A 26,502-nucleotide genomic window follows, 5' to 3' on the forward strand; every position below is an offset into this window, starting at 1 on the left:
CATGGCTCCCACCTTCCTCTCACTGACAGCCAAGTCTGCAGTGGTTCCCAGGGCCCTGTATGATCTGTCCCCTGTTCTCTCCTGCCTGGTCTTCCTTCTCCCTTGTTCACTGTTCCAGCCACTCTGCAAAATCTGTCATTCTGCTCCTGCCCCAGGGCCTTTGCATCTACTGTTCCCTCACTTCCCCTGGATCTTCATAAGCCATTCAGGTCTCGGTCAAAATGTCCTGTCCTCAGGGAGGCCTTCCATGATAGCCTAAGCAGAGCAGCGTCCCCTTCCCCCTCACCCTGTGGAATGATTTGTCAACTTGCTTCTCACCCATGACCCCACTAGAGTATAAGCTCCAGGGGGGAAGGGACCAGGTCTCTCTGCTTCCTGCTATCCCCTCAGCATGTGGCACAGGCCCTGGCACACAGTAGGTGCTCAATAAATATTTGTTGCATAATGACTACTTGAAAAGGACCTAAAGTCAGGGGCTGGAAGGGCCTTTCCCAGCCTGCAGGCTCCCTGGATGGTGGGGACTTCCAGAAACGCAGCTGCCCCATCTGTCCTGGGAGGCGGTGGACTAGAGGGGAAGGGGACGGATTTAGCATGAAGCAGCCAAGAGTTCTCAACCTGGCTCCGCCACTTTCCTCCTGGCCACCTTCACCTCCCTGAACCTTGGAGCCTTCATCTATAGCACAGAGATCATCACTCCCACCTCACGGGGTTTGGGGGGGGGACTTGTGAGCACAGGGCTGACGTAAGTGCTCAATAACTTGGAGAGATTATCTGGCACAATGATCTGGTATGATCTCCCAGTTTTCCTGCCCCCAAGGAGCACGCTCCAAGAGGGGGTACTCAATTTTACAACCACAGTAACCACAAACCACTTTCCCATCTGTAAAATGGGCTTAATTGCCTGTTGCCTGCTTCAGAGGGTGGACTTGAAGGCACTTTACAGCCTCATAAAGTTGCTGTGGGCGTTGAGCCCATCAGTTTGAGTCTGGAATTCCTGCTGAAGAAATGGCGAGAACTCCAGCCCCTGGCAGTTACAGGGGACTCCAGGGGGTCATCTTGAGCAGTCCCCTGCTTTTGTTCCTTCACTCCAGATCCGCTGTGACCTCCTCTTCTCCCCTTACAGACATCAGAGCGGAAAGATGTAAGTTTTCTGTAGCCCGTCTCAATGGGCTGTGCCCTCCCTGGCCTGGGAGGAGGCCTCTTGCCTCTAACTCCAGCGTCATCACTGATCCTCCCTCAGTGCTCCCCATCCAAATCACAGCACCAGCAGACCCTCAGCTGATCAGGCCAGAAACCTGGAGCCACCCACGACTGCTCTCTTTCTCCCACCACTGGGAAAAAGAGGCTGGCAGTTCAATACCAGCCTGGCCAACATGGTGAAATCCTGGTTCTACTAAAAGTACAAAAAAATTAGCCAGGTGTGGTGGTGTGCGCCTGTAATCCCAACTACTCGGGTGGCTGTGCATGAGAATTGCTTGAACCTGGAAGGCAGAGGTTGCAGTGAGCTGAGATCGCCAGCCTTTGCCTCCAGCCTGGGTATGGAGACTGTTCTCAAAAAAAAAAAATTTGAGTCAGTGGACTGGGAAAGGCAGACCCACCCTTAATCTGGGTGGGTACAATCTAATCAGCCACCAGCGCAGCCAGAATAAAAGCAGGCAGAAGAATGTGGAGAGACTAGACTGGCTTGGTCTTCCGGCCTGCATCTTTCTCCCGTGCTGGATGCTTCCTGCCCTCAAACATCAGACTCCAAGTTCTTCAACTTTGGGACTCTTGGACCTTCAGCCACAGACTAAAGGCTGCACTGTCGGTTTCCCTACTTTTGAGGTTTTGGGATTCAGACTGACTTCCTCGCTCTTCAGCTTGCAGATGACCTATTGTGGGACCTCATCTGTGATCATGTGAGTCAATATTCCTTAAAAAACTCCCCTTTATAGATACATCTATGCTATTAGTTCTGTCCCGCTAAAGAACTCTGACTAACACAGATTTTGGTACCCTCTGCTTAAAATCTTCCATTGGCTCCCCACTACCGCAAAACAATTCTTACCTCCTAGCCGCAGCCTGTAAGGCCTTTTGTAATCTGCCCGCCATTACCTCTCCATCCTCCTGTTAACATTCTTCTCCTCACTTGCTCTGTTCCATCCATTCTAGCCTCCCTGCTATTCCGGGAACACACTAAGCTTGTTCCTGCTCCAGAATCTTTGTACTTGCTGTTCCCTTTGCCCAGAATGCTCTTCCCTGGGGTGTCTATGTAGGTGGTTTCCTCTCTCCATTCAGTGGCTTGCCTCAAAGATCGCCTCCTCACAGAAGCCATCTGTGACCGCTCGATCTGAAATATTTGGAAATGCTCACGCCTTCCCCCGTACCACTTCAGCAATTGTGTGCGGGGCACTTAGCACATCACCACCTGAAATGTATATGCTTACTTCTCTTTTTTTGTTGTTGAGACAGAGTCTTGCTTTGCCGCCCAGGCTGGAGTGCAGTGGCACAATCCTGGCTCACTGCAACATCCACCTCACGGGTTCAAGCAATTCTCCTGCCTCAGGGTTCTGAGGATTACAGGCGTCCGCCACCACGCTCGGCTAGTTTTTGTATTTTTAGGAGATACGGGGTTTTGACACGATAGCCAGGCTGGTCTCGAACTCCTGGCCTCAAGTGATCCGCCTGCCTCAGCCTCCCAAAGTGTATACATTTACTTCTTGATCTGTCTATTCAGGAGACTGTCAGCTCCTTGAGAGTAGTGAGGTTTGTCTATGTTGTTCCCTGGTATATCCCAGGCTGTGGTCAGTGCCTGGCACATAGCAGATGCTCAACAGATATTTATCGATTGGAGGAATACAGCCCCATCCAACCCCAGGTTCCTATCGGGATACTCACGTCTACCACGGGGGTCTGGTTCACACCTGAAGCTGGAAATTGGGGGCTAATGTGAGCCCCTGTAGACGAGTCCCTAGCCCCAGACACTGTCTCCGCCATTAGCAGCACACAAAGCACACTCAGTGCCCAGCGCAGATCCAGCCATCTGCTGGCCATCCGCCCTCACGGGGCCTGGCCCTCACTCTCCACTTCCCTTTCTGCAGTAGCTCAGTTCCAAACAGCTGGCGGCTCCAGTGGCCTGCAAGGTGGGAGTGAGAAGGGGGGACAATGTCACTGAAAACCCATGGACCCAGCAAAAGGGGCCGGAAGACTTTCTCAGTTAAGGAACTGCCTTCCTGCCTCCCAGCAGCAAAGGAAAGCTGATGGAGAAACCGTGTTCTGCATAGTTTCACTGGAGGGACCCAAGGCCCTGCCCATTCAGTGTGCAGATCAGATACGCCCTTCTTCCTGAGCCCCCATGAAAACCTACCCTGTCCCACCTGACCCCCAGCCTGAGGCCAGAATGTCAGGGCTACAGGGGACTAGGGACTTGAACCGAGATTCAGAGTCTCAGGCTTCGGGGCCCAGCTGGGTGACATACATGTGGGAAATGGGCAGTGGGCGGGATTGCAGAAGCCCTCAAAACAAAACAAAACAAAACTCTACTTCTAGGGGTGGACGTGGCCTCTAGGCCACCAGTTTGAAACCTAGAGAGGCTTGCCCACGACATTTTATGGAGCCCACTAAGCAATGCTGTTGTTCTGTGTCTTACAAGGGCCAAGCTTCACATGGATGACCTCATTCTATCCTCATAACATGCCGAGAGGGGGTAGCATTGCCATTCCATTTCACAGATGAACTAACTGAGGCACAGAGAGGTGAAGCCAGGCTTGTTTCCTCCCTGCACACGCCTCCCTCATCCAGTCCTCAGAACAAGTCTGGAAATGTCGCCCCCGCACCCTGCACAACAGGGACAGGGGCTCAGAGGAGTTTTGTTTGTTTTGTTTTGTTTTTTTGTTTTTTCAGATGGAGCCTTGCTCTGTCACCCAAGCTGGAGTGCAGTGGCACGATCTCAGCTCACTGCAACCAATGCCTCCCGGATGCAAGTGATTCTCCTGCCTCAGCCTCCTGAGTAGCTGGGATTACAGGCACACACCATCATGCCCAGCTAATTTTTGTATTTTTAATGGAGACGGGGTTTCACCATGTTGGCCAGGCTGGTCTCGAACTCCAAGCTTCAAGTGATCTGCCAGCCTCGACCTCTCAAAGTGCTGGGAATACAGGCGTGAGCCACCATGCCCAGGAGAGGAATTCTGTAACCCGCTGAAGGTCACACAGCAAGAGGGTCACAGAGCCCACAGCCCCTCCGACAGGGAACTTAAGGGCAAGAGGGAAGTGAGTTGCTCAGAGACAGCTGGTTAGCAGTGGGGCTGGGCTGGTCACCACCATGTGCCTCTTCCCTCAAGCCTAGGGCCAAAATGGCTTCAATTTATTTCAAAGGAATTAAACTGGAAAAACAAAAGTCCTCAGCAAACTAAATTTCCTGTTTTGGCTTTTTCATGTGTTCTACGGTGAGTATGTCTTATTTTTGCAATCAGGAAACCAAACCCCATAAAACGGTTTTTTTCTTTAAGTCTGCACAGGTGTTTCTCAATGTACTGGCAGCCTGAGGGGAGGGAGAGGAGGTAGGGAGGGGAAGAGAGATCAGAAAGGCCCCTGTCCCAGCCACGGTTCCTTACCTGTCCACGGAAGACACGGCCCTTCCTCTTCTGTGGTTCTCCTGAACCCCTCCAAGTGGAGTCCGAGTTACTCTATTTGGCACCAAGTTGAAACAGGACACCCCTGGTTTCAAATTCGTCTCGGCCACTTACTATCTGTGTGGCCTTAAGGAAGTCACTTCACCTCTCTGAGCCTCTTATTCCTCATGTGTAAAATGGACACAAATGCTGGCCGACGGGGTATACAATAAGAGCTCAATAAATGCTCGCCTCCCTGGTGTCCCCAACACCTGAAGATCAGCATGCGTCTCGTCTCTCTTTGCCACCGATTTATTTTACTGATTCACTAGTAAGCATTTACTGAGCGCCCTCTGTACACGTGGGCCTATGTCTAGCGCTCGGATGGTCGCCGACCTGCTAAGGGTCTGGGGCGGGAAATCGGGGCTGCGCTTTCCAGGGAAGAGACCTCAGGAACATCTCCGTGCTCCGTTTCCCGATCCGGACGGAGGTTGAGAAGTCGAACTCGGGGCGCCCGGGTCCTCCGGCCTTGCGGGGAGGCGGCTTTTTCTTACTCGGGCCGGGCCTGGGACCCGCAAACTCCGAACCTCGACGTCGCAGGTCCTCGCAGCCTTCCAGGTCCCTGACCGCCGGCCCGACCTTCAGCCAGCGAAGTCGCCAGTCCGGGCGCCCCGCCTGCTGCAGCGTACGGGCTCCTACTCTTCCCGTCCGGGCCCGCCCCGGCTCGCCCTGCCCCGGTCCCGGCCACGCCCTCGGGACACGCCCCCTCGGGACACGCCCAGAAGACTCGCCCCGCCCCTGCCCTTAAAGGTACAGCTCCCGGGGAGCTTCCCAGGGTCTTCCCACTCTCCACCGTCCTCTCCCTCAGTTTTGAAACTGAGATACAAGCCCATGGGTAAGGACTACAGGAAGGCGGAGAGGGATAGTTAGAGGGTGAAACTAGGAGGTTCATTTCCCGAGACCAGAGGGTGTCAAGCTGCTCCTGGTAATGAATGGTGACAAAGAGGATTTGAGAAAATCCCAAGTGGAGAAAACCCCACCCTGCCCACAAAAGTTCGGGCGGTTTCACCTGAAATCCTTCTGAGATCCTAACTGGGTTCATCATTCCCCTCTAGTAGCATAGCTTTTTTTTTTTAATTTAAATTTTAATTTTTTAAGCCAGGGTCTCACTCTATCGCCCAGGTTGGAATGCAGTAGCATCTGTCACGGCTCACTGCAGCCTCAACCTCCGAGGCTCAAACAATCCTCCCACCTCGGCCTCCCAAGTAGCTAGGACTACAGGCAAGTGCCACCACGCCCGGCTAATTTTGTTCATTTTTTGTAAAATGTTCTCACTATGGGCCGGGCGCGGTGGCTCATGCCTGTAATCCCAGCACTTTGAGGGGCAGAGACGGGCAGATCACGAGGGCAGGAGATCAAGACCATCCTGGCTAACATGGTGAAACCCCGTCTCTACTAAAAATACAAAAAAAATTAGCCAGGTGTGGAGGCACACACTTGTGGTCCCAGCTACTTGGGAGGCTGAGGCAGGAGAATTGCATGAACCCGGGAGGCGGAGCTTGCAGTGAGCCGAGATTATATCACTGAACTCCAGCCTAGGCAACAGAGCAAGACTCCGTCTCAAAAAAAAAAAAAAAAAGGTCTCACTATGTTGGCCAAACTGGTCTCGAACTCCTGGACTTATACAATCCTCCCGCCTCAGCCTCCCACGTAGCTAGATCTCAAGCGATCCTTCCACCTCTTCCTCTCAAAGCGTCAGAGCTGTGTAAACCAAAGCAACTCCATCTCCAATGGGGCTGGGTAAAATGAGGCTGAGACCTACTGGGCTGCATTCCCAGACGGTTAAGGCATTCTAAGTCACAGGTTGAGATAGAAGGTCAGCACAAGATACAGGTCATAAAGACCTTGCTGACAAGACAGGTTGCAGTAAAGGAGCCGGCCCAAACCCACCAAAACCAAGATGGTGACAAGAATGACCTCTGGTTGTCCTCACTGCTGCACTCCCACCCGCGCCATGACAGTTTACAAATGCCATGGCAACATCAGGAAGCTACCCTATATGGTCTAAAAAGGGGAGACATAGATAATCCACCCCTTGTTTAGCACATCATCAAGAAATAACCGTAAAAATGGGCAACCAGCAGCCCCCGGGGCTGCTCCGCCTATGAAGTAACCATTCTTTTATTCTTTTACTTTCTTAATAAACTTGCTTTCACTTTACTCTGTGGAATCGCCCTGAATTCGTTTTTGCGCGAGATCCAAGAACCCTCTCTTGGGGTCTGGATCAGGACCCCTTTCCTATAACAAAAGTGCTTGGATGACAAGTGTGAGCCACCACGACCACCTTTTTTTCTAATATTTAAAATTTGTATTTAATTTTTTCCCTTTTCTTTTTGCTAATCTCTGTATTGTTCCAATTTTAGTAGATGTGCTGCAGAAGGGGGCACACAGCATCGCTTTTAAAAGAATGTGGCAAACAAATCAAGACTGAGGAGTTAGTGATCTGCTGGTGGATGTATTAGTATCTCCCGCTATTTCCAGTTTCCCAGCCTCCTGGGGAAGCTCTGTTCATTCTGCCATTTCTTCTGCTTGGGGGGATGGGGAAGTGGGAAGAGGCGAGCATGGGGGCTGGACCTGGGGTCCTTAAGGCTGGAGCGTGTCCTCCCAGGCCACTCCTGCCTGCAGCCCCGCTTCTGCCATTATTGTGCATCTAATCCCCCCATCTGTCATTCTCAGGGTAGGACCTGCTTCCTCGTCATGGGCAGGACCCAGGCCCAATGCCAAGCCTGGCATTCAAGGCCTTTCAGCATCCAGCCCTAGCACACCTTTCTGAAATCATCTTTCACCCCTACCTCCACCTCCTACCCAGAAGTGCTCCCTGTTTCCTGAATGTGTTGGCCTATTGCTCACAGCCACCTGCCTCTGCTCCTTCCGAGCCCCCTGCCCTGATGACACCCTTTTCTCTTTTCCACCTGACAAACTCTTACTCATGTCGTCAGGCTCAGCTCAGAGGTCACCGCCACCGGGTGCTCTTTCACCCTCCTCCCCACCCCTCCATATGGCCACGGGGCTCCCCGCCTTCAGAGTCTGCCTCTAACTCCCACCTCTGGGCAGGTGACATTGTGACCTGGAACATGATGTTTGGAATTGCAGAACACCAGGTTTCTATAGGACCTTCTCTAAACACTTAGAGCATCTCTTTGAGCCTCAGTTTCCCTCTTGGTGAAATGGGGGTGATACTAGTACCAACCTCCTGAGGTCCTTCCAGGTGTTTTCCCTTATCTTTTTTGAGACAGGGTCTCCCTCTGTCACCCAGGCTGGAGTGCAGTGGTGTGATCTTGGCTCACTGCATCCTTGACCTCCTGGGTCAAGTGATCCTCCCACCTCAGCCTCCCAAGTAACTGGGACTACAGTTGTGTGCCACCATGCCTAGCTAGTTTTTTTAATTTCTTTTTTTTTTTTTTTTTTAAGATGGAGTCTCCCTCTGTCGCCCAGGCTGGAGTGCAGTGGTGCAAACTGGGGTTCACGCCATTCTCCTGCCTCAGCCTTCCGAGTAGGTGGGACTACAGGCGCCCACCATCACGCTCGGCTAATTTTTTTTGTATTTTTTAGTAGAGATGGGGTTTCACTGTGTTAGCCAGGATGGTCTCGATCTCCTGACCTCATGATCTGCCTGCCTCAGCCTCCCAAAGTGCTGGGATTACAGGCGTGAGTCACCGCGCCTGGCCCTGCCTGACTGGTTTTGTTCATTTTAGAGACAGGGTCTCACTCTGTTGCCCAGGCTGGTCCTGAACTCCTGGGCTCATGCAGTCCCCCCACTTTGTCCTCCCAAAGTGCTGGGATTACAGGCGTGAGCCACCATGCCTGGCTGAAGTAGGACACTGTGAATAGCGTCAAACCCCATGCTGGATGCTGAGCCAACACTCCCTCAGTGGAAGGGTTTATTGTCCCTATTAATTATTCCATTGTTGGCTGGATGTGGTGGCTCACACCTGTAATCCCAGCGCTTTGGGAGGCTGAGATGGGCAGATCACCCGAGGTCAGGAGTTCAAGACTAGCCTGGCCAACATGGTGAAAACCCATCTCTACTAAAAAATACAAAAATCAGTTGGGCATGGTGGCACAAGCCCACAATCTCAGCTACTTGGGAGGCTGAGGCATGAGAATTGCTTGAACCTGGGAGGTGGAGGCTGCAGTGAGCCCAGATGATGCCACTGCACTCCAGCCTAGGTGACAGCGAGACTCCATCTCAAAGAAAAATAAAAAATAAAAATTATTCCATTGTTACAACAATGCATTAAGTTACCTTTCTGTGTCCCCCACAGACTGGGAGCACCTCGAAGCAGCACCAGGCCAGGTTCATCCCCATGTCCAGGCTGCCAGCACAGGGGCGTTCGCAGCTAGTGTCTGTGTGTCACAATCTCCAAGCCTGCTCCAGGGTCAGCTTTTCCCCAGGTCATCTGCTGCTTAGGAGGTAACTCCAGAATTGCTGAGTTTGAAACAGAAGTCCTCCTTCCCCAAGGGGCCTGATCCTGGTAGCTAGGGTGAGGCTTAGATATCACCACTCTGGGTCAGCAGAGCAGATGGGTTACTACCTCCCTGTCTCCCAGGACTGGGGTAGAGCAGGTGGCAAGGGGTGTTGGGGGAGAGTATGAGTATCTGTTGAGAGACTCCTGGAAAGATCCAGGCAGAGAGAGGAACCCCTGGGGACAGAGAAGGAAGACAGATGGGGCCTGGGATAGCCCCTGGTTCACCCCTGCTCTGGTAGACAGTGGTTAGGGTTAAGGCCTATTCCCCAGGCTGAGAAAGGCCATTTTAACATGGTAGGAGCAGCCTCAGAAGTCATCCAGATCCGAGTTCAAGTCCCAGCTCTGCCAGTTACGGTTATTTGACCTTGGACCAGTTATTTTGTCTTTTTGAGTCTCAGTTCCTCACCTGGAAAATGGGGATGAAAACAGCACCTATAGGGCACTCATTGGGCTGTAGTGAGGATTGAGATTTTATATGTAGGCTGGGCACAGTGGTTCACACCTGTAATTCACACTTTGAGAGGCTGAAGTGGGAGGATTGCTTGAGGCCAGGAGTTTGAGACCAGCCTGGGCAACATAGCAAGACCCTGTCTCTACTATTATAATTTTAAAGAACAAGGAGATTATATAATAAAACCCGTAGCATAGTGCCTGGCATTTGTTAAAGCTGAATAAATTGAAGCTGCTGTTGTTATTATTTATTATTATTACTGAAAGTAAAAGGACCTGATACAGTGTCTGGCAGAGAGTAGATTAAATGTCGATCTACCACTTGAGCCCGGAAGGTCAAAGTTGCAATGAACTGTGATTGTGCCCTTTCACGCCAGCCTGGGTGATAGAGCAAGACTCCCTTTCAAAAAAAAAAAAAAAAAAAAAAGAGAAAAGAAAAAAAGTTGAGAAGGATTTTGTGCTTATATCAGTTACCTATTGCTGCATAACAAAACATGCCAAAATTTAGAGGCCTAATACAATAGCATTTCATTATCTGAGTTTCCATTGGTCAAGAATTTGGGAAGTCGGGAGGCCAGGGCAGGAGGATCGCTTGGCCTTAAAACAACATAGGGAGGACAGGCATGGTGGCTCACACCTGTAATCCCAGCACTTTGGGAGGCCAAGGAGGGTGAGTCACCTGAGGTCAGAAGTTCAAGACCAGCCTGGCCAAAATGATGAAACTCCATCTCTACTAAAAATACAAAAATTAGCTGGGTATGATGACCGGCACCTGTAATCCCAGCTGCTCGGGAAGCTGAGGCAGGAGAATCACTTGAACCTGGGAGGCAGAGGTTGCAGTGAGCTGAGACCATACCACTGCACTCCAGCCTGGGCGACAAGAGCAAAACTCCAACTCAGAAACAAACAACAACAACAAAAAGAACATAGGGAGATCTTATCTCTTATACACTTTAAAAAAAAAAAATTGAGGGAAGGCTTGAGCCAGGCAGTTCTGGCGCAAGTCTCTCCTTTGGTTGCCCAGATGTTTCTCGTTCTTCCTGTCGCCTCAGGGCTTCTGCGTGGGATTTTTCCCTGCGAGCTGGTTTCTGGGCTTCCTTAGAGCATGGCCATCCCAGGGCAGACATACTGCTTACATGGCATCTGAGGGTGCCAGTTCTGGGGTTCCAGACATCAGAGCAGAAGCTGTATTGCCCTGTATGGCTTCATTGTGGAAATGAGACTGTGTCACTTCCTGTCACATCTTCCGTCGTCACAGGCCCACCCAGATTCAAGGAGAGGAAATGTAGACCACTCCCCCCAACCCCCCCAGTGGGAGGTTTGTCACAGTCTCATCAGAAGAAGAGCATATAAGGCTAGGCGCGTGGCTCATGCCTATAATCCCAGCACTTTCGGAAGTCAAGGTGAAAGGATCACTTGAGGCCAGGAGTTCGCGACCAGCCTGGACAACATACCAACACCCCCATCTTGACAATAGATACAAAAATTAGCCAGGCATAGTGGCACTCACCTGTAGTCTCAGCTACTCAGAAGGCTGAGGTGGGAGGATCACTTGAACCCAGGAGTTTGAGGCTGCAGGGAGCTAGGATTCTGCCACTGCACTCCAGCCTGGGCGACAAAGCAAGATCCCAAATACAATCTGCCTCCATGCCTTCCTCTACAGAGGTGACCCATGGTGGGGTGTTAGGCAGCATGATGGGCAGCAGAGGGGAGCTGTCTTTAGGGGGTAGGAAGAGCCAGGACCCTCAAATCCCACTGGGTGGACATTTGCCTACAGCATCACATGTGGGCTGATCCTGTCCTCAGAATCTCTGAACAAACCTCAAACCAATAAAAAGCAAATTACTATTTGTGTTGTGTTTGTTCGTGACAGAGTCTTGCTCTGTCGCCCAGACTGGAGTGCAGTGACACAATCTTGGCTCACTGCAACCTCCAGTTCTCGGGTTCAAACAATTTTTGTGCCTCAGCCACCTGAATACCTGGGACTACAGGTGCCTGCCATCATGCCTGGCTAATTTTTGTATTTTTAGTAGAGATGGGGTTTCGTCATGTTGGCCAGGCTGGTCTCGAACTCCTGGCCTCAAGTGATCTGCTCGCCTTGGCCTCCCAAAGTGCTGGGATTACAGGTATGAGCCATTGCACCGGCTGTAAATAACTATTGAAGACTTACATTTATTTTGAGTATGCAATTGCTTGTCTCATTTAATAGACCAATGGGGTGAGAGCTACAATGATCTCCAGTTCACAGATGGGAAATTTAAGTTCAGGGAGATGAAATGGCCTGCCCCAGAGGCACCCACTGAGAAATGGCAGAGACTGGATTTGTACCTAGGTCTAAGTGACCCCAACTGAGTCCCCCTCAGCACCACAAGGAGAGCGCCCTGCTGCACCTGAAGGTAAGGCCAGATCTGCCCGACATTGGCAGTCCTGTTCAGGAGGCCCAGGGTGCGGGTGGCAGCTCTGGGCACAACACAATTGCCTGGGGACATTGTGAGCAGAAGTAGTGAAGCTTCAGGGGGAACTCAAAAGAGGAAAGAGAATCAGAACTTTCAGTGTTAGTCTAAGAGGCCCAGAGACTTGGAAGTTTCCTTAACACAGCACAAGTCTCACCTCCAACAATGCTTGTTCTCTCCCAATTATGGCAGCTCTGGAAAACGTTCATGCAGCACCTGCTCGAATGCCCCCAGAGACAGGGTGCTCGTTACCTCTCATGGCAGCCCAACTAACAGGAGCACACAGGAGCAGTTGTGAGGGAGTTTTTCATTGCCATTGCCTGCAGGCATCTCCATTGGAATAATCTTCCTGGAGAGTGACTTAGCCATTGGGTGCCACGGCTCACGCCAACACTTTGGGAGACCAAGGCTGGAGGATTGCTTGTGCCCAGGAGTTCCAGACCAGCCTGGGCAACAGAATAAGACTGCTCTCTATCAGAGAAAGGAAGAAAGGAAAGAAAGAAGGAAGGAAGGAAGGAAGGAAGGAAGGAAGGAAGGAAGGAAGGAAGGAAGGAAGGAAGGAAGGAAGGAAGGAAGGAAGGAGGGAGGGAGGGAGGGACGGACGGAGGGGAGGGAGGGAGGTGACTTGGCAATTGATAAATGTCAATCTTTTTTTTTTTTTGAGACAGAGTCTCACTTGTTGTCCAGGCTGGAGTGCACTGGTGCGATCTCGGCTCACTGCAACCTCCACCTCCCAGGTTCAAGCGATTCTCCCGCCCCAGCCTCCCGAGTAGCTGGGATTACAGGTGCCTGTCATCACACCCGGCTAATTTTTGTATTTTTAGTAGAGATGGGGTTTCACCATGTTGGTCAGATTGGTCTCAAACTCCTGACCTCAGGTGATCCACCTGCCTCAGCCTCCCAAAGTGTTGAGATTACAGGCGTTAGCCACCGCACCTGGCCATAAATGTCAATCTTAAGAACCTTGAAAACACATGTACGCGTTGCACCACCAATGTTGCTCTTGGAGCTTTTCTAAAGTAAAGAAAAGACTTAAGCATCAGCATGTTTACCACAGCAATCTTCACAATTGTGCAACAGTTGAAAACAACGTAGGTGTTCAGCAACAGGGGCTGAGCAAATAGTTCACGGGACCTTCTATGAAATATTTTGCTATGCAGCCATTTAACACCCTGTTTCAATGACATTAAAACCACACAAAGTGGCTGGGCGCAGTGGCTCATGCCTGTAATCCCAACACTTTGGGAGGCCAAGGCAACTGGATCACATGAGGTCAGGAGTTTGAGACCAGCCTGGCCAACTTGGTGAAACCCCATCTCTATTTAAAAAAAAAAAAAAAAAAAATACAAAAAATCAGCCAGGTGTGGTGGCTTTGCCTGTAATTCCAGCTACTTGGAAGGCTGAGGCAGGAGAATTGCTTGCACCTGGGAGGCAGAGGTTGCAATGCACTGAGAGCGCCATTGCACTCCAGCCTGGGCAACAGAGCAAAACTCTGTCTCAATTAAATAAATAAATAAATAAATAATATTAGCCAGGTGTGGTGGTGCATGCCTGTAATCCCAGCTATTCTGGAGGCTGAGACAGGAGAATCACCTGAACCTAGGAGGCAGGGGTTGCAGTGAGCCAAGATCACGCCACTGTACTCCAGCCTGGGCAACAGAGGAAGACTGTCTCAAAAAGAAAACAAAAACAAAAACCAACAACCAATAAACAAACTACACAAAGTGGCAGGTGCAGTGGCACAGCCTATAGTCCCAGCTTACTAGGGAGGCTGAAGGAAGAGGATAGCTTGAGCCCAGGAGTTCAAGACCAGCTAGGGCAAAATATTGAGACCTGCATCTCTTTAAAAAAACTACACAAAGTATATATAATAAATAAAAATCACATTTGAGACTCATTTATACAGTATAATCCCAAGTGTGTGTGCGTGTGTGTGTATATATGTTTACTTTTCTTTTATCTTTTTTTTTTTTTTTTTTTTTTGAGACGGAGTCTCGCTCTGTCTCCCGGGCTGGAGTGCAGTGGCGCGATCTCGGCTCACTGCAAGCTCCGCCTCCCGGGTTCACGCCATTCTCCTGCCTCAGCCTCCTGAGTAGCTGGGACTACAGGCGCCCGCCACCGCGCCCGGCTAATTTTTTGTATTTTTAGTAGAGACGGGGTTTCACTGTGGTCTCGATCTCCTGACCTTGTGATCCGCCCGGCTCGTCCTCCCAAAGTGCTGGGATTACAGGCGTGAGCCACCGCGCCCGGCTTATCTTTTATTTTTTATTTTTTTGAGAGAAGGCCTGAAGCCTCTCAAACCATCCTCCTACCTCAGCCTCCCGGTAGCTGGAATACACCAGCTCCCAAAGTGGTGGGATTACAGGTGTGAGCCACCTCGCCCAGGCTTTGAGTACTTTTCTATGGGCTGTTACCATTGTTGCCATTAACAAAATCATTAAATCAGTTTTGGGAAGACTCCGCACATTAGAGCATTTCTCATTTTGGGGTCTCCTATATGTAGTGGATAAGAATTAAGTCTTTGGGGCTTGATGTGGTGGCTCATACCTGTAATCTCAGTGCTTTGGGAGGCCAGGGTGGGTGGATCACCTGAGGTCAGAACAGCCTGCCCAACATGGTGAAACCCCGTCTCTACTAAAAATATAAAAATTAGCCGGGCGAGGTGGTAGGCACCTGTAGTCTCAGCTACTCAGGAGGCTGAGGCAGGAGAATCGCTTGCACCTGGGATGTGGAGGTTGCAGTGAGTGGAGATCGCACCGCTGCACTCCAGCCTGGGCTACAGAGTGAGACTCTGTCTCAAAAAAAAAAAAAGAATTAAGTCTTTGGATGAGCTAAACCCAGTTTCACTACTCACTTCAGTTTGACCTTGGGCAAGTCACATGTCATCTCGTCCATCTTTAAATGGGACTAGGGATTTCCTGGGTCTCTCGGGTTGTTGTAAAGATTAAATGAGGAAGTACAAGTAAGGTCCTGGGACACATACATGCTCAATAGCTAGAGGTTAGATATTGTTCTCAGGGGTGGAACCTACGGGAACACAGATTGCTCAGTGGTCAGACACAGCACACCCTGGGCGGCTGGTCACATGTGAGGCACAGCAATGACCACAGGGGGTCATATGATCTGAAGGAAGGGAGGGTCAAAGGCCATGCCCTGGGGTGATGCTGTTACAGCAGTGGGACGCACTTAGCACTGAGTGGGTGGTTGCTGACATGGGTCTGCATGGGATATGGTTTGGCTGTGTCCCCTCCCAAAATCTCATCTTGAATTGTAATCCCCATAATCCCCATATGTCAAGGGAGAGACCAGGTGGAGGTGATGGAATCATGGGGGCTGGTTCCCCCGTGCTGTTCTCGTGATAGTGCATGAGTTCTCATGAGACCTGATGGTTTTATAAGTGTTTGGTAGATCCTCCTGCATTCATTTCTCCTTCCTGCCGCCCTGTGAAGAGGTGCCTTCTGCCACGATTGTAAGTTTCCTGAGGCCTCAGCCATGCCGAACTGTGAGTCAATTAAACCTCTTTTCTTTATAAATTACCCAGTCTCTGGCAGTTCTTTAAAACAGTATGAAAACAGACGAATGCAGGGTGCTTTCTGCCTGGGGAGCTCTATCTTCTCAGCCTGCCTGGTGGCCTTGGATGGTGGGGACCTCAAAAACTGGCTGGAAGTGGGGGTGGCCCCTGGACAGGGACTGGGGAAAGGAGGTAGACAGGCCAAGATCTTGAGACGTGAAGTCTGCCCTTTGTCTGCGACTGCAAGCATGCTGAAGGTCTAAGGAGGTGGCACCTAGGGGCCAGTGTGAAGAGGCTTTCATTTCTTCCACGCTCAGAGAGGGAAGGTCACTTTCCTAAGGTCACACAGTCAGCAAATAACGGAGCTGGATTTAGAACTCAATTCTGTCTGACTCCACAACTCCATGCTCCTGCTGAGGTCAAAATAAAAATACAGTGATGACTCTCTGAATTTAACATTTTATTTGGGAAGCAAGAATTGCAATTTGGGGCATACATATAGATTGGGTGGTTTTCAGTATGTCTGAAGAACAAAGAAGGTTGGATGTTTTATAAAAATGAGAAAGGGGCTGGTCCTGGTGACTCATGCCTGTAATCTCAGTGCTGTGGGGGGCCTAGGCGGGAGGATGATTTGAGCCCAGGAGTTTGAGACCAGCCTGATCAACACAGTGAGACCCCACTCTACCAAAAATAAAAATGAAAATTAGCCAGGCATGGTGACCCACACCAGTAGTCTCAACTATTTGGGAGGCTGAAGCAGGAGGATCGCTTGTGTCCAGGAGGTTGAGGCTGCAGTAAGCTATGATCACACCACTGCAGTTCAACCTGAGAAGCAGAGCAAGGCCTTGTCTCAAAAAAAAAAAAAAAAAAAAAAAAGGAGGGAAATGTATTGTCTTGAAAAAAGTTCACTGGCACTAGCAAAGTTCTGGGGAGCTGGAAGCTGTGATTGGTGCATTACAGCTGTGGGTAAAGCTACTCTTAGAGTTGCAGCAGGGTGTTTCAGTAGCTATGAGATAAAACTGGTCTTAGAGTAACAACAGGCAGTTTCAGCAGCTGGGCTTCTGCAAAATTTAATTCTTGGAGCAGGTGTGATGTGCTCTGAGTGCCTTCTCTGCCTGGGTATGACAAGAATGACTCACTTTGTATATAATCAACTGTCACACTCCTAACCATCACCCCACACCGCTACCTGGTGAAAATGCTGATTGCCCTTGCTTCTGGCTGGTGATTTATTTTTTATTTCTAATTTTTTTTTTTTTTTTTTTTTGGAGAAACACAGTCTCATCATCTTGCCCAGGCTGGTCCTGAACTCCTGGGCTCAAGCGATCCTCCTGCCTCAGCCTCCCAAAGCACTGAGATTCCAGGTATGGAGCCACTGTGTCTAGCCTGTTTGGTAATTTTTTTTTATTTTTATTTTTATTATTATTATTTTTTGAGACAGTGTCTGTCTCTGTTGCTCAGGCTGGAATACAGTGGCACGATCTTGGCTCACTGCAACCTCCACTTCCCAGGTTCAAGCCATATTCATGCCTCAGCCTCCCGAGTAGCTGGGATTACAGGTGCCTGCCACCATGACTGGCTAATTTTAGTATTTTTAGTAGAGACAGGGTTTCACCATGTTGGCCAAGCTGGTCTTGAACTCCTGACCTCAATGATCCACCTGCCTCGGCCTCGCAGAGTGCTAGGATTACAGGTGTGAACCCCTGCAGCTGGCCAGAAAATAATTTAAGTCTTGATCATCAAATGTGGGAGCAATGCAACTCTTGACCACCAGCACAGCTGAGGACCGCTGTGCATCCCTTGTCTGGGAGAATCTGGTTTCCTTTCACCCTCCAGGAGAGGCTGAGGAAGGAATGATTTCTGGAGAGCTTCCAGCAGTGCTGGGGCCACCGGGCCAGCTGGGTCAGCTGGGATTTGGCTCGGCAGTCCTCAGATCACAGCCTGTCCTCTGCCCAGCTGTGACTCCTCAGTGTCCCTGGCCATCTCCAGAGGCCTCCACCTACTCCTCCAAGGCCGGGCCCCTCCCTCTTTCCCTTGCTCCCTCTTTTCCTGACCTCCAGGGACATAGACGCCTACCCAACCTTGCCCAACACCTGGCCCTGACCTTGTCCCGCCCCAGCTGTCAGTTATCTCAGGCCTCAGAGGAGGAGACAACACCTCCCACCGCAAAACCCCAGCTCCCTGCACTTCCCCAGCTTTCATTCGTGAGTGTGCAGGAGGAGAAGGGGAGGGAAGGAATTATGTAAAGATCGTGAAAGAAAATGATGCAGCTACAGCTAAGGCTTTCTAAAGTGGAGTCGGGAGACCGTGGGAGGATCGCACTCACACCTGCTAAAGGTCAAATCGCAGAATGTGCCACTCGGTTTGGCTAACAACTGAAGTCAGAATCCACCTCAACATCTCTTAGCTGGGAGTACCCTAATGAACTAACCAATCAGAATGGGCTTGCGATAGAAGATTTCCGCCCAGCCAATGAACTGCCTCCGAAAACAACTTTTTGTGGAAATCCCTTATTAAAAACCTCTCCTGCCCTTGCCTTATGGGATGCTATTCAGGGCTGCCCTGAATAGCCCTCTCTGATTTAGTGTATGCGAGTCGTATTTCTTTGTTTCCTATATAAATGCTATTTCTTTTGACCTCCGTGTTAATCTCTCTTTTACTTAACAGCATAGACCTGTTTTTGTTCTTTTCTTTCTTTTTTTTTTTTTGAAAGAGTCTCACTCTGTTGCCCAGGCTGGAGTACAATGGTGAGATCTTGGCTCCCTGCAACCTCCACCTCCCAGGTTCAAGTGATTCTCCTGCTTTAGCCTCCTGAGTAGCTGTGATTACAGGCGCCACCATGCCCAGCTAATTTTTTGTATTTTTAGCAGCGGCGGGGTTTCACCATGTTGACCAGGCTAGTCTTGAACTCCTGACCTCAAGTGATCCACCTACCTCGGCCTCCCAGAGTGCTGGGATTACAACAGGCGTGAGCCACCACGCCTGGCCCCTAAAGGTTCTTTAAAACTCCGGCTGAGGCCGGGTGCCCTGGCTCATACCTGTAATCCCAGCACTTTGGGAGGCTGAGGCAGGCGGATCACTTGAGTTCAAGAGATGGAGACGATCCTGGCCAACATGGTGAAACTCCATCTGTACTAAAAATACAAAAATTAGCGGGGTGTGCTGGTGTGCGCCTGTAGTCCCAGCTACTTGGAAGGCTGAGGCAGGAGAATCCCTTGAACGCAGGATGCAGAGGTTGCAGTGAGCTGAGATCATGCCACTGCACTCCAGCCTGGCAACAGAGCAAGACTCCGTGTCAAAACGAAACAAAACAAAACAAAAACCCAGCTGGGTGTTCAGGGCCCTGGCTGGTGCATGCCTTGTGTGGAGCAGCATCCGTCATTTCAATGTACTCAGCCCGCTCTGTTTTAACTCAGCACTTGTTCTTATCCAACATTGCATCTCAGCTTGTCTATGTGCTTATTGTCTTTTTGCATCGTCAGAATGAAAAAGCTCTGTTCATTCTATACATATTTAAGGAGCACCTACTGTGTGCCTGGTCCTGGTCTAGACACCAAGGACACAGCACTGCATATCATAGCCCTAAACCACTGCCTCATGGAGTTCAGACTCAATTTTGGGGAAACAGATAATAAAAAAATTAATAAACAAGATAAGTAAAGAGTTAGATGGTGTTAGATGCTATGGAGAGAATAAATTATGGCGGGTAGAGGGTGGTAAGGTGTGCCACTTGGGAGCTAGGGGAGAAGACTCAGTTTTAAATAGGGTGATCAGGGCCAGGCTTGGTGGCTCACGCCTGTAATCCCAGCACTTTGGAGGCCATGGTGGGAAGATTGCTTGAGGCTAGGAGTTTGAGACCAGCCTGGGAAACATAGCAAGACCCTTTCTCTAAAAAAAAAAAAAAAATTTTTTTTTTAATTAGCTGGGTGTGTTGTGTGTGCTGTAGTCCCAGCTACTTGAAAGACTTTGGTGGGAGGATTGCTTGAGACCAATAGGTCAAGGCTGCAGTGGGCTATGATCGACACTGCATCCCAGCCTGGATGGCAGAGTGAGACCATATCTCTAAAATTATAATAATAATAGTAATGGAGTGGTTAGGAAGGGCCTTCCAAAGAAGGTGACAGCAAGTACAAAGGTCCTGCAACAGAACCATGCTTGGGATGTTTTAAGAACATAAAGGAGGCCAGGGTAGATGGAACAGAGTAAGTGATAGGGAGATGAGGGCAGTTGAGTCGGAGAGAAGGAAGAAGAGATCCGATCTGTAGGCTCCTGGGTTATGGTAAGGACTTTAGTTTTTAGAGCTATGGGGAGCCATGGGAGGGTTTAGGGCAGGGGAGGTACATTATCCAACTTGAGTCTAACATGATCCCTCTGGCTGTCATGATGAAAATTGATTTAGCGTCCATGACAATTCTCAGCTGTATCAGTCATTACTACAACTGGAAAATGGTTTTCTTTTCTTTTCTTTCTTTTTTTTTTTGTTTCTGAGACAGGGTCTTGCTCTGTCACCCAGGCTGGAATGCAATGGTGTGATCATAGCCTGCAGCCTCGAACTCCTGTGCTCAAGCGATCCTCCCACCTTAGCCTCCCCGGTAGCTGGGACTACAGGAACACATCACCACACCAAGCTAATTTTAAATTTGTTTGTAGAGACAGAGTCTCAAACTCTTGGCCCCAAGCAATCCTCCTGCCTCAGACTCCCAAAGTGCTGGGATTACAGGTATGAGCCACTGCGCCTGGCTGCAAAATGATTTTTCTAACTCTATCATTTTCTTTCTTTCTTTCTTTGTTTTTTGAAATGGGGTCTCACTATGTTCCCCAGGCTGGTACTATCATTATTTTGATATTGATAGTTGGCATTCTCCAGAAAGGAAGAACAGAGTCATCCTGGGGTCATTCTCTCCCTCCACCCCCTGGCCAATCACTTTCCTTTTACTTATTTATCCTCTGTTAGCACTCATAAGTTTTTATTTAAGTCAGTGTTTCTAAATGCATTAGTGTTGTTACTTTTATGCTCAAACTGTCCCAATTTTAGCCAGTGGGAGCTTCTTCAAGTTGGTTGCTGGCCTTTCTGACACGTTCCCATCATTCTTTGAGCACCTCCTTGCTTTGGGGCAAAACAAGATGTTCCAGGCCCACTTTGCACTTTCTCCGACCCTGGAGTCAACCATTTCTCCTAGAGCCCTGGATCCCTTGAGTGGAAATGAGGATCTGGGCATTGGATGCATTCAGTTTCTTTTTATGTTCTCTTTTCTTTCTTCCTTCCCTCCCCTCCTCACCCCTTCCCTCCCTCCCTCTCTCTCTTTTCCTTCCTTCCCTTCCTTTCCTTCTTTCTTTCTTTCTTCCTTTTTCTTTCCCTTTCTTTCTCCCTTCCTTCCTTCCTGTCCTTCCTTCCTTCCTTTCCTTCCTTCCTGTCCTTCCTTCTTTCCTTTCCTTCCTTCCTTCCTTCCCTCCTTCCTTCCTTCCTTGCTTTCTGCCTTTCTTTCTGTCTTTCCTCTTTTCTTTTCTTTCTTTCTTTCTTTCCCTCCCTCCCTCCCTCCCTTCCTCCTTCCTTCCTCCTTCCTTCCTTCCTTCCTTCTTTCCTTCCTTCCTCTTTCTTTCTCTTTCTTCCGAAACAGTGTCTTACTCTGCTGCCCAGGGTGGAGTGTGGTGGCGCAACCATGGCTCACTGCACACATGACCTTCCAGACCCAAGGATTCTCTTACTTCAGCCTTCTGAGAGGCTGAGACTACAGGTGCATGCCACGACACTGGCTGATTTTTTTTTTTGGTAGAGACAAAGTCTCACTATGGTGCCCAGAGTGGTCTCAAGTTACTGACCTCAAGTCATCCTGCTGCCTCAGCCTCCCAAAGTTCTGGGATTACAGGTGCGAGCCACTGCACCCGGCCTACACTCATTGTTTCTGGGATGTCATTGCCCTGGTGTCTCTCAGTGGACAGAGCCAGGAATGACAGATATGTTTCCAGATTTTCACATGTAAATATGAAAAGTCATGAGTTCCTACTGATACCTCCAATTCCAGCCTAATATCACAGTATTCTTCCTGGGCTTGTAGCTTTCCATGTTTGTATTTTTCTTTTCCTATGGTGATACACCTGGATCCCAAATCAGCACTATATTTATTAATTTGCTTAATCCTAAAATACAAGAGAGTGGTTTCAAACTTGTTATACTACTGTGGAAAAAACAAACCTATGACATAAAATTTAAGATTCAAGCTGGGCATGGTGGCTCACACCTGTAATCCCAGAACATTGGGAGGCTGAGGCAGGCAGATCACTTGAGGTCAGGAGTTCAAGACCAGCCTGGCTAACGTGGTGAAACCTCGTCTCTACTAAAAATACAAAATTAGTGGCGGGCACCTGTAATCCCAGCTACTTGGGAGGCTGAGGCAGGAAAATTGCTTGAACTCAGGAGGCAGAGGTTGCAGTGAGCCAAGATTGCACCATTGCACTTTAGCCTGGGTGACAGAGCGATACTCCATCTCAAAAAAAAAAAAAAAAAAAAAAAAAACAAATTAAGATTCAGTTGTCCTTCCTTCCTCCCTCTCTCCCTCCTTCCTTCCCTTCTTCCCTCCCTCCCTCCACTCCTCCTTCCCTCCATCCATTCCTACCTTAGATTGAAAGTATGCAGATGAAGAACTGTGTTAAAAAGTCACTTGGGGCCAGGCGCGGTGGCTCACACCTGTAATCCCAGCACTTTGGGAGGCCAAGGCGGGTGGATCACCTGAGGTGGATCACTGATCTCGGTGAGCAGAGATCAGTCTTAAAAAAAAAAAAAAGATAGTTGGGTTATTTCTCCCCAGACCTCCCATCCCCTTTAGTGTGTTTGTTTATGTTTATTTAAATACAGTCAGGTTTATTTGTTTCTCTTTGTGTTCATCTTTAGGGGTTTTCTCCATTCTGTTGATTTGAATGGATTTGTTTGTTTGTTTTCAGAGACAGGGTCTCACTATGTTGCCCAGGCTGGTCTTGAACTCCTGGGCTCAAGTGATCGTCTTGCCTCAGACTCCCAAAGTGCTGAGATTACAGGCATGAGTCACTGCGCCCAGCCTCTTCATTCTTTTTTTTTTTTTTTTTCCAGATAGAGTCTCGCTCTGTCACCCAGGCTGGAGTGCAGTGGCGTAATCTTGGCTCACTTCAACTTCCGCCTACCGGGTTCAAATGATCCTCCTGCCTCAGCCTCCAGAGTAGCTGGGACTACAGGCACCCACCACCATGCCTGGCTAATTTTTGTATTTTCAGCAGAAACAGGGTTTCCTCATATTGGCCAGGCTGGTCTTGAACTCCTGACCTTGTGATCCGCCTGCCTTGGCCTCCCAAAGTGCTGTGATTACGGGCATGTAATTACAGGCGTGTAAAACTGTATCTGGCCTCATTCTTTTTTACAGCTGCATAGTATTCCATTTCCCAGCTGTTGTGTGGTTTATTTAATGAAGCTTCTATGTATGGGCTTGAGAGTGTTTCCAATAGTTTAACATTACAAACAATACTGCAATAAATAATCTTATGGATAAGGGATTGCTGGGTCAGAGGTAGATGCCCATGGTGTTTTGTTAGACATTACTATTCCTCCCTTCTGCATTCCCACTAGCAACGTGCACGTGCCTGTTTCTCCAGGCTCACCAACAGAGTATGTTGTCAAGCTTCTAAACTTTTTTTTCTAATCTCATAGGAAGAAATGATATCTCGGTGTAGCTTATTTAAAGGTTTTGTTTCTGAAAACATGTACTCTTTATCTAGTTTCTCCCAGTGATAACAACTTATGTAACCAGAGTATAAACATCAAAAGCAGGAAATTGACTTTGATATGGAAATTTTTTTTTTTTTTAACTTTTTAAAATTTTTTGAGACAGGGTCTCACTCTGTTACCTAGGCTAGAGTGCAGTGGTGCAATCTCAGCTCACTGCAACCTCTGCCTCCCAGGTTCAAGCAATTCTCGTGCCTCAGCCTCCCGAGTAGCTGGGATTACAGGCGTGTGCCACCATGCCTAGCTAAATTTTTTTTGGATTTTTAGTAGAGACGCGGTTTCACCGCCTTGCTCAGGCTGGTCTTGAACTCCTGAGCTCAAGTGATCCTCCCACCATGGCCTCCCAAAGTGTTGGGATTACAGGCATGAGCCACCTAACCTGGCCTGATATGGTACTTTAAATTACAAATCCCAGCACTTTGGGAGGCCATGGCGGGATGATCGCTTGAGCCCAGGAGTTTGAGACCAGCCAAGCAACAAAGTAAGACTCCATCTCTTCAAAAACTCAAAAAAAAATTAGCCAGGTGTGGTGGTGCATGCCTGTAGCCCAGCTACCTGGGAGACGTAGGTGAGAGAATCACTTGAGCCTGAAAGATCGAGGCTGCAGTGAGCTATGATTGCACCACTGCATCCCAGCCTGGACGACAAAGTGAGACCCTGTCTCAAACCCAAGAAAACAAAAATAAAGAAACTAAATTGCAGACCTTATACAGATTTCAGCAGTCTTTACATGCACTCTGTTTTCACTGTATATTTCTTACTTCTCCTTCTTCTTCTTCTTCTGGGCAGAGTCTTGCTCTGTCACCTAGGCTGGAGTGCAGTGGCATGATCTCGGCTCACTGCAACCTCCACCTCCCAGGTTCAGGTGAATTTCCTGCCTCAGCCTCCCCAGTAACTGAGACCACAGGCACATGCCACCACCCGGCTAATTATTTTGTATTTTTAGTAGAGATGTGGTTTCACCATGTTGGTCAGGCTGGTCTTGAAGCCCTGACCTCACGTGATCTGCCTACCTCGGCTTCCCAAAATGCTGGGATTGCAGACATGAGCCACCGTACCTGGCCCCTTCTTTTTTTAATGGTTAAGTATGAGTTTGTTTTCACCCGAAGCTTGAGGTTGGGCACTCAGGAGCATCGCTTCATGTTACCCTGAATGGTACATGCTCTCTCATCATGTATTTCTCTGAATGTTTATTTTCAGTGTAGCTTTAATTTGCATTTCTCCTATAGTGAATGAAGCAAGAATTTTTCATAAATATAATGGTCACTTCTACATCTTTGTTCATGAATTATTTGCTGATGCTTTTTGCCCATGTTTTCTATCTGGTTTTCACATTTTCCCTCTCAAACTCCCTTCCTTCCTTCCTTCCTTCCTTCCTTCCTTCCACAACATCTTGCTCTGTCGCCCAGGCTGGAGTGCAACTCACTGTAGCCTCGACTTCCCAGACTCAAGCAGTCCTCCCCGCTCAGCCTCCCAGTAGCTGGGACTGAGGCCGGAATTAAAATAATAATAATAATAATACGTACTACATGTATTCACTCCAAGAGAAGTAACAGCTAAGGCCCAGAATGTGGCAAGACAAGGGTTAAAAAAGAAGAAGAACAAGCTGTCAGAAAAGCCAAGACCAGAGGAATGGGTTCCAGACACCACCCCCGCACCCTGCCGCCTGCTTCTGGAGCAAGGCTGAAGGAAAAAAAAGAGAGAAAGACAAATTCTTTTATTGTTATTCCTTTCCTTGGTCTCTTAAGCATGACTATGTTTTACAAACGTCTCTATTTAGCCAGTTCTTGTTTTTCTTTTGACGCAGCTACAAGGCCACCAGCTATGCAAGACCACATGTTACCCACTATATGATTAACTACTTTTGTTTTACTTTTGTAAGTCTGCTTATAAAAACCCCACAATATCTTCGCTCTAGGCTCAGCTTTTTGGATGTGAATCCACTGAGCCAGTGTGTACCTTAAAATAAACATCCTCCTGTTCTCTCATATTGGTCTCTGCATTCCTCAGTTTCCCGCAACAGGACTACAGGTGTGCACCACCAAGCTCAGCTAATTTTTATATTTTATACGGATAGAGTCTTGGCAGGTTTCCTAGGCTGGTCTCACACTGCTGGGCTCAAGCATTCCTCTCACCTTGGCCACCCAAAATGCTGTGATTACAGGCATGAGCCACTCACCTGGCCTTCCCTCTCAAATTTTAAGAGTTCCTGATATATTAGGAATATGATATATGTTGCAAATACTTTCTCCCAGTCTGTCAGATATCTTTTGACTTTGCTTATTGAGTTTTTTTTGACACAAAAAAGTTAAAAAAATTATACAGTCAAATGCATTAATCTTTCATTGCATCTAGGTTATTTATTTATTTATTTATTTTGAGGCAGGCAAGGTCTCATTCTGGTTGCTCAGGTTGGAGTACAGTGGTGCAATCTCGACTCTGCACCCTCGACCTCCAGGGCTCAGGTGATTTTCCTATCTCAGTCTCCGGAGTAGCTGGGACTATAGGCACACCTCACCGCGCCCGGCTAATTTTTTGTATTTTTAGTAGAGATGGGGTTTCACCATATTGCCCAGGCTGGTCTTGAATTCCTGAACTCAAGTAATCTGCCCACCTTGGCCTCCCAGAGTGTTGGGATTACAGGCATGAGCCACTGCGCCCCACGGCATCTAGGTTTTGAGGAGTAGTTAGACAGCTTTTTCCCCACACACATGTAAAAAAGGGCACTTGAAGGACAATAGGCAAAGTCGGAATAAAGACTCTGCATTAGATAACTGTATTAAATAAATGGCAAATACCATTAAATAAATCTGGCCAAATGCGGTGGCTCACGTCTGTAATCCCAGCACTTTGGGAGGCTGAGGCGGGCGGATCACCTGAGGACAGGAGTTCAAGACCAGCCTGGCCAACATGGCGAAAGCCCGTCTCTACTGAAAACACAAAAATTAGCTGGGCATGGTGGTGCGCGCCTGTCATCCCATCTACTTAGAAGGATGAGGCAGGAGAATCGCTTGAACCAGGGAGGCGGAGGTTGCAGTGAGCCGAGATCGTGTCACTGCACTCCAGCCTGGGCGGCAGATGGAGATTTTGTCTTGTCTCAAAAAAAAAAAAAAAAAGTTGGGGGAAGTGTGCTAAACTGGGTTTGCTTAGGTGGAAGGGGCGGCCGGGCCCTTTAAGGTGGCTCCCGCCCAGTAGGCCTCCCCTCACCCCAGCCCCT

The 26,502-nt window shown here is 48.9% G+C and overlaps 1 protein-coding gene across 4 annotated transcripts in view; it reads right to left on the reverse strand.

The window, feature by feature from the left end:
- SLC8B1 (solute carrier family 8 member B1) overlaps positions 1-5,315 on the reverse strand; it is a 37,712-nt gene extending 32,397 nt beyond the window's left edge. For all 4 annotated transcript variants that reach the window (XM_021922983.2, XM_021922981.2, XM_021922980.2 and 1 more), the window contains exons 1-2: positions 4,596-5,315; positions 2,878-3,115 (exon numbers count right to left, since the gene is read on the reverse strand). In XM_021922983.2, the coding sequence (XP_021778675.1) occupies positions 2,878-3,033 (156 nt within the window). In that variant the 5' untranslated portion in view covers positions 3,034-3,115; positions 4,596-5,315. The remainder of the gene's footprint in view (positions 1-2,877; positions 3,116-4,595) is intronic.
- Positions 5,316-26,502: the final 21,187 nt, after the last annotated feature.

Source organism: Papio anubis, chromosome 9, assembly GCF_008728515.1.
Source record: "Papio anubis isolate 15944 chromosome 9, Panubis1.0, whole genome shotgun sequence".
In the NCBI taxonomy this organism is placed as follows: Eukaryota; Metazoa; Chordata; class Mammalia; order Primates; family Cercopithecidae; genus Papio; species Papio anubis.